Source organism: Cannabis sativa, chromosome 6, assembly GCF_029168945.1.
Source record: "Cannabis sativa cultivar Pink pepper isolate KNU-18-1 chromosome 6, ASM2916894v1, whole genome shotgun sequence".
In the NCBI taxonomy this organism is placed as follows: Eukaryota; Viridiplantae; Streptophyta; class Magnoliopsida; order Rosales; family Cannabaceae; genus Cannabis; species Cannabis sativa.
Window position 1 is genome coordinate 1,236,693 of NC_083606.1, and position 17,980 is coordinate 1,254,672.

Consider the following 17,980-nt stretch of genomic DNA (forward strand, 5'->3'; position numbering starts at 1 on the left):
ATAGATAAAAAAAAAAACCGAAAGTAATAAAAACTTTAACTAAGTAAAGTCACACAAGTTTTTAACGAGATTTATTGCCCTTTTGTGGTGACTATTCTACGAGAAGAACTACCATTTGGCCAAGCTTTATTAATTTTTAACAGTGGTAAAATACAGAGGTAATTACAAGAAGTTCACAACCAGCTCATTTTAGATAGATGTGATCAAATATACACACACTCTTAACAACTTCTTACTGAATATTCTTCTAAGCACTCCCCTTAGATCGTCATTTAAGAAAGTAAAACACAAAGCCTTATCTAGGCATCTAGATGAGTGAGTTTAATCTAATTTTTTTCATGATCGTGTATATTATAGTTATTTAAGATTATCTGAATTTTTTTTTAAAAAAAAATTACATAGTTTATAATTTGAAAAATAAAGTTTGAATATTTTGTTACGCACAGTACGTAACTATTTGAACTTTATTTTCGGTACTGTAATATATTTAGAATTTTTTGAAATTTATAAGTAGTTCTAAATAGCTATAACATATATGATTATGAGAAAAAAAAATTAAATTAAAATTTTTTTCTAAATACCAAAAAAAATCTACTAAAATATCTCTTAAACTTTTTAAGGTAGTATCCTACAGAAATTTCAAAACCATGTACACATGATTACTTATATAAATGAATCTTAGCTATAGCTTTGCAATGATCAGATAAAACCATATTCATGATTACATTCACTATAATATATGTATATGTTTTGTTTGAATTAGTCTTTTTATAAACGCATACACTTGTTATTATATCAAACAATATTTCTACATATTAACATGTCATAACTGTTGGTGTTGAAAGTTTTATATTGGCTAAAATTGAAAATGATCTTGAGTATACAAGAGTGGACATTATTTCTATTAGAATGAGACCTTTTAGAAAAGTGCCCAAAAATAAATACGCGAGTGCTTAGGCTTGTTTTACTAGATTATCTGGTATACCTAATTTTAATTTTTTAATATGAAAAATTTGGTAGACAAATGACTCCTAACAAACTTTGCTTGGAAACTTCTTGGAACCATCAACAATGGTTGTCATTATTTAAAATAAAATAAAAATTAATAATTATATCTTGTTGATTAGGTAAATGTCTTTCTCATAATAATAATATTTAAACATAACACTTCTCATATATACCATTAAGTTTTCCTTTAATATAATTCTAGTACTCACATTCTTAATATCCTCTCTCTCTCTCTCAAGATCAAACTCCATGGCTGACTTAGTGGTTGTTGGTGCTCTTCTTTCTGGTTTTATCAATGTCCTCTTTGATAAGCTTGCTTCTGAACAAGTCCTTGACTTTTTTCGAAGAAGAAAACTCAATCTCGAGCTGCTCGAAAAGTTGAAGACTATGTTGATATCCACTAATGTGTTGCTGAATGATGCTGAGGAGAAACAACTTGGAAACAACAACGTGAGGAATTGGCTTGATGAGCTTAAACAAGTATTGTACGAAGCAAATCACGTGATGGACAAAATCAGTACTGAAGCTCTGCGACGAGAGATGGAGAAGGATAAGCTCAAAAGCACAACAAGTAAGTCCTTGAGCTTAGTTAAAAAGTTTTATAATCCATTTGAAATAGCTGTGAAATCTGAAATAGAGAAGATCCTTCGTAGATTGAAGTTGCTTTTAGATCAAACAAAACACCTTGGTTTACAAAATGTTGACCATAAAACAACTTTACATAGACCACATGCCCCTTTGTTAGATGATTCACAAGTTTATGGAAGAGAGGGTGATAAAGAGGCTATTCTTAAGCTATTGATGTGTGATGATGATGTTGACCCTAAGATCTCTGTTATTCCTATAGTAGGGATGGGTGGAATTGGCAAAACTACTCTTGCTCAGAATGTATATTATGATACTAGTGTCCAAGAACACTTTTCTTTGAAAGCATGGGTAACTATATCTGACAATTTCGATGTTCTTAAAATAACAAAAATTATTTTGGAGAAGATCACTGAAAAAAGATATAAAACGAATGAGCTCCATCAACTTCAAAAAGACTTGAATGATGTTTTGGCTGGGAAGAAATTTCTTTTTGTTCACGATGATGTATGGAATGAAAATTACGAGTTGTGGGATCTTTTGAAAAGCTCTTTTCAATCTTGCGCACGAGGAAGTAAGATTATTGTCACCACACGTAATGAAGATGTCGCACTGAAGATGAAGACCAGAGATGTTCAAACTTACCAGCTTAAAAAGATGTCTGATGATGAATGTTGGAAGTTATTTGCAGATCATGCATTTGATAATGTAGGCTCTAACGAGGTGGTGTTGTCCGAGTTCCAAGAAATTGGAAGAGAAATTGTTAACAAGTGTAAGGGCCTTCCTTTAGCTGTAAAGTCGATGGCTGGTCTTTTACGATCTATGTCAACTCCTGTCGAGTGGAGACATGTACTGCTGAGTGATGTGTGGGAGTTTCCCAATTCTCACAATATCGAAATTGTTCCAGCTTTGTGGTTGAGTTACCGACTTCTGCCTTCTTATTTAAAACCATGTTTTTCCTATCTTTCAATATTTCCCAAAGACTACAATTTTGGTGATATTGATAGAGAAAAACTGATTTTAATATGGATGGCAGAAGGCCTTTTGAAACCTCAAAAAGAAAAAAGAATTGAAGATGTTGGAGAAGACTACTTGAATGCTTTAATAGCAAGATCATTTTTTCAAAGAAACACAAGAGATCATTCTCTTTTTATGCATGATCTGATGCATGATCTAGCTATGTATGTATCAAGTCAATGTTGTTTTATTTATGATAGTTGTAAGGACTTGCACAAGCCTAGTAGCAAAACTCATCATCTATCATACATGAAAGACTTGAAAGATACAATACAGTTTGACAGCTTGTCTAGAGTGAAGCATTTGCGTAGCGTGTTGGCTTTACCAATGTCAGTGATATACTCTACAAGAAAGACCAGCTTAACACATGAAATTGTTGTAAAGGATGGAGGATGCTTAAGAGCACTTTCTTTATCAGAATCTTATATCCAAGAGTTGCCTAATTCAATTGGAAATTTAAAATATCTCAGGTATTTGGATGTAGGCGGCACAGCAATAAAAGAACTACCTGCTTCAATTTGTGTGTTGTACAATTTGGAAACATTGGTATTGACATATTGTAAAACACTCACACAATTACCCACCAACATTTCAAAGTTAATCAACCTGCGCCATTTAATGATGAGAGACACTTGTTTGAAAGAGATGCCGCCAAGGATTTGTGATATGATGAATCTTCAAACGTTGAGTGATTTTGTTTTGTGTGAAAATGACGGATCTAGGATCAAAGAGCTGAGTAAGTTGGAGAATTTGCATGGAAGCTTGCAGATTTCAGGCCTTGTACATGTTAAGGAAGTGAGTGATGTTTTGGAAGGGAACTTGAAGAACAAAAAGAATTTGACTGAGCTTATTTTAAGATGGAACGGTGAAGCAGATGATCCAGGAAAAGAAAGAGAAGTACTTAATGCACTCCAACCACATGAGAATTTGAAGAAACTGAAAATACAAGGTTATAACGGCACAAACTTACCAGATTGGGTAACACAAGCATCATTCTCTACTTTGGAAGAGGTTTATCTAGAATGTAAAAATTGTTGCTTGTCTTTGTTATCATTTCAGCTACGACGTTCACTGAGATATCTTCATATAGCCTGTTGTCGAAGTGATATTCAGGGTATTTCCTTAAATAAGCCATTTCCACTCTTAGCAAGATTAGAGCTCGACGGAATAACTACATTGGACTGGTCTTTTACAAATACAAGTGACCAAACATGTGAGATTTTTCCTTGCTTGAAGAAATTATATCTAAGAAGTTGTGGGAAGATAAATATGGCATTACCTATAGGTAACTTTCCATCTTTAGAATATTTTGAAATTCAAGATTGTGATGAATTGGTGACTATATTTCCACCAAGTAACACTCATATTGATGTTGCATATCCCTCCCTTAAAAATTTGGTCATATATACTTGTTCAAGGTTGGAGTCATTTTCAGAATTAGGATTATTGCCCTTTACTTTGAAACGTTTATATATCACAGCATGTGATGTGCTCATAGAAAATCGCATAAAATGGAATTTACAAAGACTCTCATCGTTGACTGAGTTAGAACTTTGGTATTATGAAGGAGCCATGGATTCATTTCCTGAAGAATTGTTACTTCCACCATCTTTAAGTTATCTGATGATCGGTAGATTTGATAAGCTTACAACTCTGAATGGCAAAGGTTTTCGCCGCCTCACTTCACTTCAACGATTGGAACTTCTTGACTTGAGCAAGCTCGAGTGCTTACCAGAAGAAGGACTGCCCCAAACTCTTACTACTTTGAGGATAGAACAATGTCCTCTGTTAAGTGACAGGTGCAAGGAAAGAATAGGGGAAGATTGGCCCAAGATTCAACACATACCTATCATATACATATCTTAGTAATAATGAGTCTCTTTTACTCAACAGGTAACTTTTCTTCTTTATTTCAATTTAAATGTTCTGTAATTGCTAAGTTTGACATTTTATTTTTATACTTTTTATTTTGTTACTAGATCAATGAGCTTCTTCAACTTTTATCTCTTGATGCTGCTGATCTTGCCTTCATGGGAAATGTCTTTGGCTCGACTTTCAGAGGGTTGTCCCGTTTACTTGATGTTGTTACGTTAGTTGGATAGTTGGATAGTTTGTCATTTGTCTTAAAGAGTCTTTACAAACATTGTTAGGTTAATGTTCGAGTGAAACCTATGGTGTGCTTAGAATAATAATCTTGTACATGAAGTGTAATAGTTATGCACTAATTGCACTTTTTGTCTTTGGTTTGTGAGTGATTTTCTTTTTTTTTTTTTTTTTTGGTTTATCTTTACTTCTGCTGTGTTGTGTGAGATTTGTATTTTTTTTTTCTTTTGTTTTTGTGTTGTTTGTTACCACAATATTCTTCCGAGAGGATTTTCAATAAACTCGAAAAGAGATCTTTAATGGACATGTGACTGTGTGTAAATTATAAAATAAGACATATTTATTTAGCATAATCACGTTTCATTCCTATGTCAACCAAATAAAGTAATATTTATATTTCTAAACACAGTAATATTGTTTTCCTAGGTTTATAATTCCTGCATACCAAACGGTCCCCTGCATAGAGTATGTCACATGTCGTCAAGTACCCACTCTTTTGTAAATATTATAATACAAGCTAATACCGTGTATTTTTTGTTCATTTACAATATAAGTTGTTGAATTTACTTTCATGTTTAAGCTAGCTGACTAATGTAGGGGTTCAATATTTTTGGGTTTTTGTTTGTTATCAATGTGGTATTGGTGTATTTATATATATATAAATGTATATATATATACTAGCAAAAATTACGTGCGAGGCACGTATACTAAATTTTATGTTAGTTTTTTTCTATGTTATTTGAAAATGATACAATTAAAAATTAAAGAAAAAATATTATTAGTTATTAGGTGAGATTATTATTATGTGTATTTAAATATTATAGTTTATAATGTTGTCAATTAAAAGTGAATACCGAATGTAATATATTTAGTGTTTAAGAAAGCTTGATGATTTAAATATGTTCTTAAGTTAATCCAAAAATAAATTAAAAGGTGATGTTCTAATACTTAAAGAAACATTACTTAAATGGGTGTAAGATAGAAAGAAAATTAAAAATCAATTTCTAAATTGTTGATAATTGAAGATAGCATTTGTCTAAAAATTGTAGATAAGAAAACTAATGATAGTCATTGGTGGATTTCAATCTTCATTTGCTTCGATAAAGACAATAGTGTAATCTTTGTATTTTGCACTTTTCATTCTAGTCGGGTCCGCATATATCTGGATTGTCCATTTTTTCATTGATAAATTAAATATGGTAGTGTCGACAAAACGGCGGTGTTCCTACAAATCGTGATGTATTTTCATTTAAAATGATTAGACATGGTGTGCATAGCTTATTTAATTAAAAAAATCAACTTATGAAAGGTATGTAAAACTATTTTATTTTTTAAAAATTACACCTTTGCGGTATATTTCATTAGTTGGGCAGCAGTACACGAAAATATTTTTTCCACAATATCTGCGAACATGACAACAGATAGGCTCTTTGTATTGTCATCAAGTTCAACATATGCTATAGCACTGTAAAATGCATAATAAGATTGTTAGTATTTTTTTTTTATTATTATTTTAACTTAATTTCAATAACATCATATGTTTTTTGTAATATACCGTGGTGTAAGAAATCCTTCCTGGCTGCATGATGGCTTGTCACATATAATTTTTTCATTGCGATTGTATAAATCTATTTTTTTATGACATGCGTCACATAACATGTAATAAAAACTATGGACAGTATCAATTATTTTTATTGCCGCCTCAATCCAAAAATATATTTTCTACATCCAAATTAAATGGTGTTAATAATAGTAAGATATTAAAACAAAAGTTTTATAAAGTAAATATAAAACTTTAATTGTGCTTCTAAAGTTCTACATCAACTCTGAAATTTGGATGTTAGTCGCTATTTCGCTAATATATTTAATTGTGCTTCTAATTTATGAGCACGTGATCAAAAACAGTGCTGTAATGTACTCTCTGATTTGTTTTTTTTTTTTTTCTTTGCATCTAATGCCTGAAGTTTAGTTATGATAAGTTTTGGTGGGTTTTAGAAAATGTTTTTCTTTTTCTGGTTTGCATTAATAGCTAGAATATGGAGAAATTAATAAGATTGACATTCCTTTTTGTCGCAGCATGTACAAAGCAGCATAATTATAATAATGCTTCAAGTTGCTATTATTTTTATTTAACAGAAGACAAAATTATAAATTTTATGACTTCTTAGTTATACTGTATGTGCTAAAATATAACTTTTTCTTTTAATGGGTGTTTTTATAGGAAAATGGTAATTCTAGAAGAGAAGAAGAGAAGAAGAAGAGAAAAATCATAAATGTACAACAACAAAAACTCAATCTTATTTTTTTTTTTAGATTTAATGGGATTTATTTTACTTATTTTATTATATATAAATAAAAAGTGACCCATGAATTTCTCATAAACTATTTTATTTTTAATAATAAATTATTTTATTTTTAATATAAATAAAAAGTGACCCATGAATTTCTCATAAATTATTTTATTTTTAATAATAAATCATTTTATTTTTAATATAAATAAAAAGTCTCCCACGAATTTCTCATAAACTAAGAATTCGGTTATATAGGCACACTTTATATAGAATAGATATATATAAATTTATATATATAGAAAGCATAATTTTCCCTTTAACTTGGGAGATTGAGAAATATTGTGGGCATCTCACAAGTTAAATTCTTCCAAGAGATTAAAATTTGAAGTGTTCCAATTGAGTAAAAATGCAAAAACTATAGTAGAAATTGTAAACCAAATCTAGATTAGCTTGTGGATTGTGAAAGAAATAAATGATTGAATAAATAAGATACAACAAAAAAGATAAAGGAAATTAAAGAAGAAGAAAAGGTTCAAGCTTTTCCTTAACCTTTATTTCCATTTTTATTTTATTGATTAATGTAAGAACTACACTTGAGATTAAAGTAATATGTAATCATTTTGTATACATCATCCAACAAATACAAATAATAATCAATTTGGTTTTCAGTTGCCATTTCTTAGTCCAAGCTTGATCTTAAAACTCGAAAAAAGACTAAGTTTAACATGATTCCACCCAGCTGCACCCAGGAATTTTGCTGTCCAAAACATTTCTCAATCTCCCAGCATCATTCCACCGCTCGGCCGAGGCATAAATGTTGGCGAGGAGAGACGAATAGCCCGCCTTCTCGGGCTGTAACTTGAGGCAATTCCTAGCTGCGATTTCCCCGAGCTCAACATTGTTGTGTATTCTACATGCGAGAAGCAATGCCCCCCAAACCCCGGCATGAGGCTGCATTGGCATAGTCTTTATCAACTCATGAGCTTCTTTCAACAATCCTCCCCTGCCTAAAAGATCAACCATAATCCCATAATGATCCACCGAAGGCAATAGCCCTTGTTCCTTCATGGAATCGAAACACTTGTAGCCTTCTTCAACTAAACCAGCATGGTTATAAGCAGAGAGAAGCCCCTTGTAAGTGACTAAATTCGGGGAAATATGATCGTTTTTCATCTCTTTAAACAACTCGATTGCCTCGATTGCTTTACCATTTACACCAAAACCCGAAATCATTGCAGAATAAGCAACCAAATCTTTGTTTCTTAAACCACGAAATAGCTCAAATGCTTTCTCAATGTTTCCACACTTAGCATACAAATCGATAAAAGAGTTCGCCAAGTGATCATCCAATCGAATCCCGTTCTTCTTCATGTATGACTCGATCCATAACCCGAATTCCAGATAACCTAGCTGTGAACAAGCAGATACAACACTAGTTAAAGTCATCTCATCTGGCTGAATGTTGAAATCTGTTTTGACCATATGATTAAACAACTCAAGAGCTTCCTTTGGTTGGTTGTTTTGTTCATAACATGCTATCATAGCATTGAATGAAAGAAGTTCTTTTCTCTTAATCTGATCAAAGAGTAAACGAGCAGAGGCAACATCTCCACATTTCGAGTACCCCGAAATCATGGTAATCCAAGAAACATTGTTTCTAACAGGCATTGCAACAAAATAGCTTCCTGCTAACTCCAAACACCCACAACTCACATAACCACTCAACACAGTATTCCAAGAAGCCAAATTCTTCTCAGGCATCTCTTCAAACAAAGAAATCGCCCGATCCATATCTCCCGTTCTTGCATAACCCGAAATCATCGAATTCCACGAAACAACATCCTTACAAGGAATCTCAACAAACACCTTTTGAGCCTCTTTCAAATTCCCAAACCTCAAATACCCCGATAACACCGCATTCCACGAAACCACATTTCTTTCGGGCATTTCATCGAACACCTTTCGAGCACTAACCATATCACCCGATTTCGAGTAAAAATCAAGCACAGCAGTCTCAACATAAACAGAGCCACAAAACCCATATTTATAAACATGAGAATGAACCAAACAACCACTCAATCTATCTCCAATCTTAGCACAAGCCTTCAAAGAAGAAGACAAGGCAAAAGAGCTTGGACAGAGACCAAGTCTAAGCATTTCAACATAAAGAGACAATGCAGTGTTGAATTGCCCATTATGGGAGAAGAACCTAACAGCAAAACTCCATAAATGGGCATCTGGGTTCTGTAAATGGTGAAGGATTCTGGTTATGTATTGAGCTATATTCCTAGAAAACTGAGTTGTTAAGAGAAGAAGTTGATTGGCCAAAAGGGTTTCAAGTTGGGTAAGACCATGGGTGATTATGGGTGAGTGAATTTTTCTAAGGTGATCAATAGTTCGAGCATGGGTTAGTAAGAAGGTAAGCTTCTTGATCATTACCATGGAAAGATTAACTCTTTAGCTGAATTCATTCGCCATTGTTGTGTTTCAAGTTATCTTTTGGGTTATATTCAAGAAAATGATGAGAAGTGTCAAAACGACACTAAGTGGAGTCATACGACATGGCAACTATTATTCTATTTGCTATTAGGATTTTTAATTTGAGTAATTGGTGTAAATATTAACTTTAATTTTTAATTTTATTGAAATAGGTCAGTTTAATTTTTGAAAGTAATAATACTTAATTTATATTTCTGGAATTAAATTTAGGGGTTTTTTAATTTTTACACTTCTAAATAGTTTTTTTTGCATTTTTACGAAATTCTACATAGAAACTCCTATTGCAACTAGCGCTGCAACCTAAATTACAACAAAAAATCGTATAGAAACCCCTATTGCAACTAGCGCTGTAACCACTTTAGAAACTCAAACCGTAAATTTGAAAAAAAAAAAAAATTAAAAAAATAGTATATGGGGTAATTCTCCTTAAATTTATTGGTATATTTAAATTTATTTTTAAATAAAAAATAAATTTAATGACATGTAATAATCATGGATTGTCATGTGATTATTAGCTCGATACTTAACTGTCAGGTACGTAAATTAAATATTATTACTATTGCAATTAGGAATCAAATTTATGTATTTATGCGGCAGATTATTTTTTTTTAGTTTTTTATCTCTTGAACTAATACCATTACTTTTATTCAAAAAGAAAAAATAAAAATACTATAACCAAATTGTATCTAATATTTTTGCTCCTTGAAAATTACTTGAATTATTCAACATGATAAGATATATAGGATTTTGTTAAGTTTTATTTCATATGACTCATAAAATGTTGATGTGGTTGATGTGTTATTGTCATAACAACTCAACATGTGCAATATAAATTTTAAAAAATATATATTTGTTATTGATAATTAATAAATAAAATAAAAGAATTTTATATTGTTGATAAGGAAAAAAATGCTTAAATTTAATTAATTTTTATTTAAATTACACATATGTATTGATTGATATGATAATGATACATTAGTATTTTGTTAGTCCAATATAAAATTTAACCGAAATCTTGTATATAAACACTGTAAATAGTTCAGAAGAAATTTATACAAGCAAAATTCTAATTAACTTATTCTACTTAGTAAACTCCACATTTAAATTAATTATTAATACTATTTTTATGTTGTTTTTATATTTTAATATATTTTTATTTTAATTTTAATAAAATTTTGTATTTCTTATTATAAATTTTTCTTATTATTAAAAACAAAATGTGTACGATAAATTAAATATATATTTTATCTATAGTAAAAATGAAAAATAAATAACATTATAAATTATTGAGGGCTAATAAAACTCTCAACAAAAAAATAGTGTAGCATGTAAAGTCTCCTTGGTAAACTAGTTTTTCTTATAAATCCCAATTTATTGGATTATGAGCTCTATAATCCCAATGTATTTGATTTCCTTTTAACTTGTGAGATCTACAACTAAAATAAATAAAAAATAAATACACAAAGCATTAGGGTTGGTCTTGAAATTTAGTAGATCATAAGAAAAAAAATTATTTGTGGGTCCTTATTTAGAAAAAATATTGTATTTTTTAAAATTAATAAAAAAAATATGTATAATTTTAGAAGGGAAAAATACTTTTTTGGACCTTGAGTTAGGTGGGCCCTAAGCATAAGCCTAACATATTTAGCACCCTTCTAAGTATCAATATAATTTAATGTAGTAATTTTTAGAATTTTTGCTAACTAATTGAAAGGTGACACTTCGTGAAACGCTTAAAGGCGTAAATAAAGTTTGAGAAATGTAAAAGGACACTAGTATTGTCTAGCACCCTCTGATGTGTCAATATCGTTATTGATGCAACTAAGTATCAGTTCCGTATAATTTAATATAATAACGTTTACAGAATATCACTAGCCAATCGCAAGACAATATATTTAGAAGTGCTAAGCACCGCTGGTGCCTAATAGCAATACTTATAAAGTTTGTTGAGAAATGCTAAAAAGTATCAGTGGTTCCTAGCACCTTAAATTAGTGTAATTAAGTATTGAGTCCTATATAATTTAATATAATAATTTTTTAAAAATTATTGCTAACTAATTATAAAATAACATATCTAAAAAGTACTAAAATACCAATCCTATTTAAATAATAAGTGATTAAATGTATCAAATCTCTAATTTTAGTGCAAATCTAGTTGGGAACCAACACTAATCAATTTGGGGAATGCCAAACCCTCACTTTCATTATATATTTTATCTAACCATCTTTTTTATATGAATTATCTAACCATTTCTTCTTCTTCATTTTATTATTTTTTGTCAAAATAATAATAATAATAATAATAATAATAATAATAATATATTCAATTCATTTTATCATACAAATTCACGTAAAGTTTCACTTTCACGTAGAGAGAGTAGAGACCACGTTGTCTATTTCTTTTGAAAAAAAAAAAAAAAAAGTCAAACGAGATTTTATTCCATAACTTTTTAATTTAATAACATTCAAATTTAATTATTTTATAATCAAATTAATATTTCAAAACTAAAAATAACAAATGTTTAAAAAGATCCTTACATTTGTTCAAAAAAAAATGTTTGTTTCTTAAAAAAAAAGTGAAATAAAATAGAAAAATTTACATAATAAACAAAACTTTGAAAAAATAAATTATTTTTACTCTTTTTAATTTTTTTATTTTAAAAAATAACTCTTTAACAAAAATAATAAACTATTTTTAATTATTTTATAGTTTATTTATAGTTGTATTATAGCTGTTATTGGGTTATTTTTTTAAATTTTTTTATTATTTTATAGTTTATTTATAAATTTCGTAAAGTTATTTTTTTTGTTTTTTTTTTCAATTATTTTTCATTGAACAAACCATAAAATTGTAAATAAAACATAAAAAAAAATATATATATATATATATATATACATTTAAACATTCACTTAAATGCCAATTTTAGATAATGCAACTCATACTTTGTATATCATTACATACATAAATAATTACTTTGTCTTATTATTATTAATAATATTATTTTCTCTAATAATATAATAATTATACTTTTAAAAAAATATAATATAATAATTATATTTTAGTTAAGATTAAGGTTGTCTCAACTTTAAGTGATTTGATTTGAATCAATACTATAAAACTCTTACAAATGGCCTATATATACATAGTTCTCTTCCTCTTGTTTCTCTTCATTGATTTTTTCAAACAGAAAACAAAAGAATCTCTCTGTGTTTTTCAAATATATATATATATAAACACATTGATTTGATTTCTTCATAATCATCATTTTGTTTCTATTATTAGTGTTGTTAAATATTTGAGATGCAAATGCTTAAGTTCTGGATTGATCTTGGCTTGTTTGATTACTTTCTTTCATTAAAAGCTTCAAAATTTATCAAAAGAAAAGATAGTGATGTTGGAGAAGCAGGTATATATATATATATATATATATATATATATATAGATTTATATAATGTGAATATGAATCTGGGTTTTTCTTATAAAGCTATGTTCTTTTCTGGGTTTGGTTTAAATTTCATTGATTTTATTGTGTGATCTTAATGTGTTTGATAAAATGTCTTTGTGAAAAAATTAGCAGGAAGAGCCCTTGAAGAGCTTAGAAGTACTCTTTACAATGATATTAGAACATCAGAAGGTGCTAAACGCCAACAACAGAGATTTTGTGGACCTATTGTGGCAATGAGTTTCAATTTCATGGTGGCTGTTGGGATCATTTTAGCTAATAAAATGGTTTGGTTTTTTAAGCTTTTAAACCCCTTTTTGTTTCACTCTTGTATTGATCTTGATTATTTGAATAATTTCGGGTTTTGTTTCGGGGAAATTTACACAATACACCTAAAAACAAATATCTTTACATTTCTAAGGATTAGTGTTTCTTCAACATTGTAAACAACAGTCTTTTTTAGAAGAGTTGGATTTTTACATTGGTTCTTTAAGTTTTAAAACACCTTTTTGTTTCACTCTTGTATTTGATCTTTGATTGTTTGGATAATTTCGGGTTTTTTCTTGTTTTCAGGTAATGGGAAGAGTTGGATTCAATTTTCCAATATTTCTAACTTTGATTCATTACACAACAGCATGGATTTTACTAGCAATATTCAAAACATTCTCACTTTTACCTGTGTCTCCTCCTTCAAAAACAACACCATTTTCTTCTCTTTTTTCATTGGGTGCTGTCATGGCTTTTGCCTCTGGTTTAGCCAATACAAGCCTTCAACATAACAGGTTTTGATTTTTGGAATCTTTCTGATGAATATATATAATAATAACCCTTTTCTTGATTTTGATAATGTTTTTGTTTTGATTTGATGATATGATATGATATGATATGCAGTGTTGGTTTTTACCAAATGGCTAAAATTGCTGTTACTCCAACCATTGTTTTAGCTGAGTTTATTCTCTTCAAGAAATCTATTTCTTATCAAAAGGTAAGTATAAAGTAATTAAGGAAGAAAAACATATCTTCATATGAAACTTTTTTAACAGATTCTTTCCATTAATTACTCTGAAAATAGTGAGATATTACTCTAATCCTATGTTTGTAAGTTGGATTTTGTAGGGGAACTAAAAAATAAAAAACTTGGTATGAAAAGTTAAATTTTTTTATGTTACCTATTTCTTTACTCCCTGAAATCCAATTTTCAAACATAGCCTAAAGAATCGTCATTGCTGTAAACTCTCATCAACTATAATACAATTATTTTATTTGTCGAGTGTGAAAAAACTTGACAAAAAGATTATTTTACAACATGTGAATAGTTCAGGGAATATTTTTAACGAGCTGAAAAATTCAAGGAGCACAATATTGTATAGGTCATAATTTTAATATCCGAACCACTTAAAAATTCTAGTGATGTCTTATTATTACATCAGTTAATCTCTCTTACTTTTTCTTTATCATTAGTTACCGAAAATCTCGATCAGAGCTAAATTGAATTTGATTTGATTGGTTTTCAGGTTGTGGCTCTAGTGGTAGTTTCAGCAGGTGTAGCAGTGGCAACAGTAACAGATTTAGAATTCAATTTATTTGGTGCTATTATTGCTATTGCATGGATAATCCCAAGTGGAATAAACAAGATTCTTTGGTCTAATCTCCAACAACAAGCCAATTGGACTGCTTTGGCGTAAGTATAAATAAATATTGTTATTATTATGAGCTGAGATTATTGTTACAATTAAACACAAACAAACAAATATTTATATATATATATATATACATGCAGGCTGATGTGGAAGACAACCCCAATAACAATCTTCTTCTTGGTAACTTTGATGCCATGGTTAGACCCACCAGGAGTATTATCATTCAATTGGGATTTCAATAACACTTGTGCAATTATGATCTCTGCTTTACTTGGCTTTCTTCTTCAATGGTCTGGTGCTTTAGCACTTGGGTGAGTGATTAAGACTTTTCAACACACTTTTCTTCATTCTTACTTTTCAACTTCATTCTCTTCTTTTTAAACTATCTCCGTCTAACCTTACAATATTTTAGGTCGGCCTTCAGAAATTGGAGGCCGTAAAATTGTAGTTTCCAATGTAAAAGTGTAGTTTCAGAGATGTCGTGAATAGTATTTCAACAAAGTAATGATTCACAGATAAACTTAACACATATTTGCGTGACAAGTAATTTCAACTAATCATCTTTATTTAAGTTAGGTTCCGCTTATTAAAACTGACTTAAGCTTATGATTTGTGTAACAAATTTGCACCCGAAAATCATCCCAACCCTAACATTTAATGGTTTGTGCACAAGTTTACTTACCTGGCAAGTAATTTCAAACAATCATCTTTATTTGAGTTAGTCCTGCTTATTACTATATAAGTGTGTATTAAGCTTATGTGTGACTTATATATGCACAAATTTGAGCCCGAAAACCATCCCAACCCTAAAATTTAACGGTTTTGGTACATGAATAGGAACAAGAACGAGAATGGTAAATTCAAAAACCAACGTTACCCAATCCCGTTACCATCTCTACTTTGTATCTAGGTTTAGATACCTAAGAAATACTCGAAATCCGAGCTAGCTACACTCTTTTTTTGGGAAACTTATTTTCTTAAACTAATAAAGACAAGAATTTGATTTTGTCCATTTATGCAGGGCAACCTCAGCAACATCACATGTTGTCCTAGGACAGTTCAAAACATGTGTGTTACTATTGGGAAGTTACCTCATTTTCAATTCAGATCCTGGGATTGTGAGCATTTGTGGAGCTGTTGCAGCTCTATGTGGTATGTCAATTTACACATCACTTAATCTCAAAGACAAGCTTGAAAAAACCACTCTCCAAGATAATTGTCAAATTTTGGATGTGAAAGTATAGAAAAACAACAAGAACAACAACATAGTATTGTAAGATTGTAACATAGGAAATTCTTCATTTTTGTTAATTTTTTTTTACCATTTGGAAAAAAATGATGATGAAAGAGAAGAGAAGGGTTGTAAGTTGTAATGGCTTTGGGTTTACTTTACTCAACTTTGTTCATAAGCTAAAAAAAAGGAAGAAGTGTACATAGTCATTTAATGAAGTAGTTACAATTATTGTTATTATTATTGTAATGAGAAAAGTGTTTTGTTACTTATGATTTCAACAATCTTTTATTTCTATTTTTGGATGTGTTTGTTTGATTCTTTTGCTTTAAGGATTGGATTTCAATATCATCCAAAGTAAGAGCAAAGAACAAAAGAGTGATAATTTTTTTACACTATTTTTTCACTCAAATAATTTTATTTTTTTTTGTAAGGAAGTATTTATATAGTTAAAACATGGTCAATAATATGGGTTATTATATTCTCCACCTTATACTTAATATTATACATTTTTCACTAAAACAATATTTTTAGAAGATAATCTACACCATAGTTTATTTTTCACAATTTTAAATTTGAGTTGGGCATTATGTTTTATTGTTCAACTTATATAAAGTATTTTTAAATAATTAATTATTTTAAAATGATGAGTGATAATTTCAAACAATAAGATCCCAATATATCCACTCATTTACAAGTTTAATGGGAAATTATAGAATAATTTTGTTACAAATTCATTGATTAGCTACCATAATTGCATGCAAATATGTTTCAATATAACATTATTTAGAATATTTTTATTAGTTATTAGCGGTGCTCAACATACATAGAACCGAATACTTAATTATATTAATAATGGTATAATATCTTGTGGTGTTTTTATCAGATATTACTAGTACTTAATATTGAGTATTATTATTAGGTATTAGTGTGTTTAACTGTTGGGCCACATTCTTCCACCTTGTTGGGTTGTCACCTCACTTTAACTCCCACATTAGTGCGATATTGTCTGCTTTGAGTTTAAGTCCTCAAAGTTTGGGCACCTTCCCAAAAAGTTGCATACTAATAGAATAGGTGGAACACTTATATTCAAGGCAACTCTTGCTTATTCTTCTAAGTCTAATAAGAGACTTGGGTTGACACCCCAACAATCCTCCCCTTAAACCAAGGACCACATTGTGGCCTCCCAGTAAAACTACCTTGTGTTGTCGCTATCACCAACAAAACTTGTCGCTTAACCTTCAACATTGTCAGGAAGACTTTCGACACAAGCCACCAAACATAGATCTCCATCTTGTACCGTCTTAATCTCCAACAGGACACGCTGCCTGACTACTTCATTATCAAGTAGACATTCGATACAAGATACCATATAGATCTTCATTCGTGAGGTCATCACATTGCTTCTCCCACAGCAAATTCAATCCACTATCCCAGTGCTCCTAAACCTTTTACCCTAATACCGCTTGTTAGGCTTCGTTTTTCCACCTTGTTTGGCTACTACCTCACCTTAACTCTACATTATTATGATATTTTTTTCGTTTTTGACCTAAGTCCTTACGGTATTATTTTAAGCATCTTCCCAAAATGTCTCATACTAATAAAATAGATAAAACACTTATATTCAAGATAATTCTTACCTATTCTTCTAATGAAGAACTTGAATTGATAGCCCAACACTAATCAAACAAGACATCTTACAAATTATTATTAATTTTCTATAATAATTATTAAATTAAAATATACAAATACAATACTCAATAACAATAAAACTTGTAATTGTGCACCAATAACATTTTTCATATAAATATTTTTTTTTTTTTTTTGTGTGGGAAAAATGTTACTTTTCTAGGGCTTTTTGGGAAAAGGTTACTAAGGAGGTGATGATGCAAAAGAGCACTAAAATCCAAAAGCTTAGTTGCATACATATATAATCAAATCAAATCTACTACTGAGTGATATACTTTCTGGCTTTGCCAAATGGCTTTCATGCATTTGTTTAAAACTCTATTCTTTTAACTGGACAATACTAGACAATCAAAGAAAAAATGAGAGAGTTGAATTGAATTGAATCACAACAATAGATACTCCACACTTTTCATATTCTCATTGGATAGACTACAAATAGTACTATAATCTAGTACTAGTCTTTTAATTGGACAC

The 17,980-nt window shown here is 29.8% G+C and overlaps 3 protein-coding genes across 4 annotated transcripts; 2 read left to right on the forward strand and 1 right to left on the reverse strand.

The window, feature by feature from the left end:
- Nucleotides 1-1,191: 1,191 nt before the first annotated feature.
- On the forward strand, nucleotides 1,192-5,019 carry LOC133038674 (putative disease resistance RPP13-like protein 1). Its single transcript, XM_061116804.1, has 2 exons — nucleotides 1,192-4,503; nucleotides 4,590-5,019. Exon 1 carries the CDS (start codon nucleotides 1,258-1,260, stop codon nucleotides 4,474-4,476), a length of 3,219 nt encoding a protein of 1,072 aa, XP_060972787.1. The 5' UTR covers nucleotides 1,192-1,257; the 3' UTR covers nucleotides 4,477-4,503; nucleotides 4,590-5,019.
- A 2,519-nt stretch (nucleotides 5,020-7,538) lies between these two features.
- Nucleotides 7,539-9,502, reverse strand: LOC133038675 (pentatricopeptide repeat-containing protein At4g22760). Its single transcript, XM_061116805.1, has one exon. The coding sequence runs from the start codon at nucleotides 9,444-9,446 to the stop codon at nucleotides 7,725-7,727; it is 1,722 nt and encodes a 573-aa protein (XP_060972788.1). The 5' UTR covers nucleotides 9,447-9,502; the 3' UTR covers nucleotides 7,539-7,724.
- A 3,095-nt stretch (nucleotides 9,503-12,597) lies between these two features.
- Nucleotides 12,598-16,090, forward strand: LOC133038677 (nucleotide-sugar uncharacterized transporter 2). 2 transcript variants are annotated; one of them, XM_061116808.1, is made up of 7 exons: nucleotides 12,598-12,910; nucleotides 13,079-13,233; nucleotides 13,520-13,728; nucleotides 13,838-13,931; nucleotides 14,461-14,627; nucleotides 14,727-14,897; nucleotides 15,608-16,090. In XM_061116808.1, the coding sequence occupies exons 1-7, from the start codon at nucleotides 12,805-12,807 to the stop codon at nucleotides 15,828-15,830; spliced, it is 1,125 nt and encodes a 374-aa protein (XP_060972791.1). In that variant the 5' UTR covers nucleotides 12,598-12,804; the 3' UTR covers nucleotides 15,831-16,090. The 2 variants fall into 2 exon arrangements, with proteins under 2 accessions (XP_060972791.1, XP_060972792.1); XM_061116809.1 differs by having other exon boundaries at nucleotides 13,082-13,233.
- Nucleotides 16,091-17,980: the final 1,890 nt, after the last annotated feature.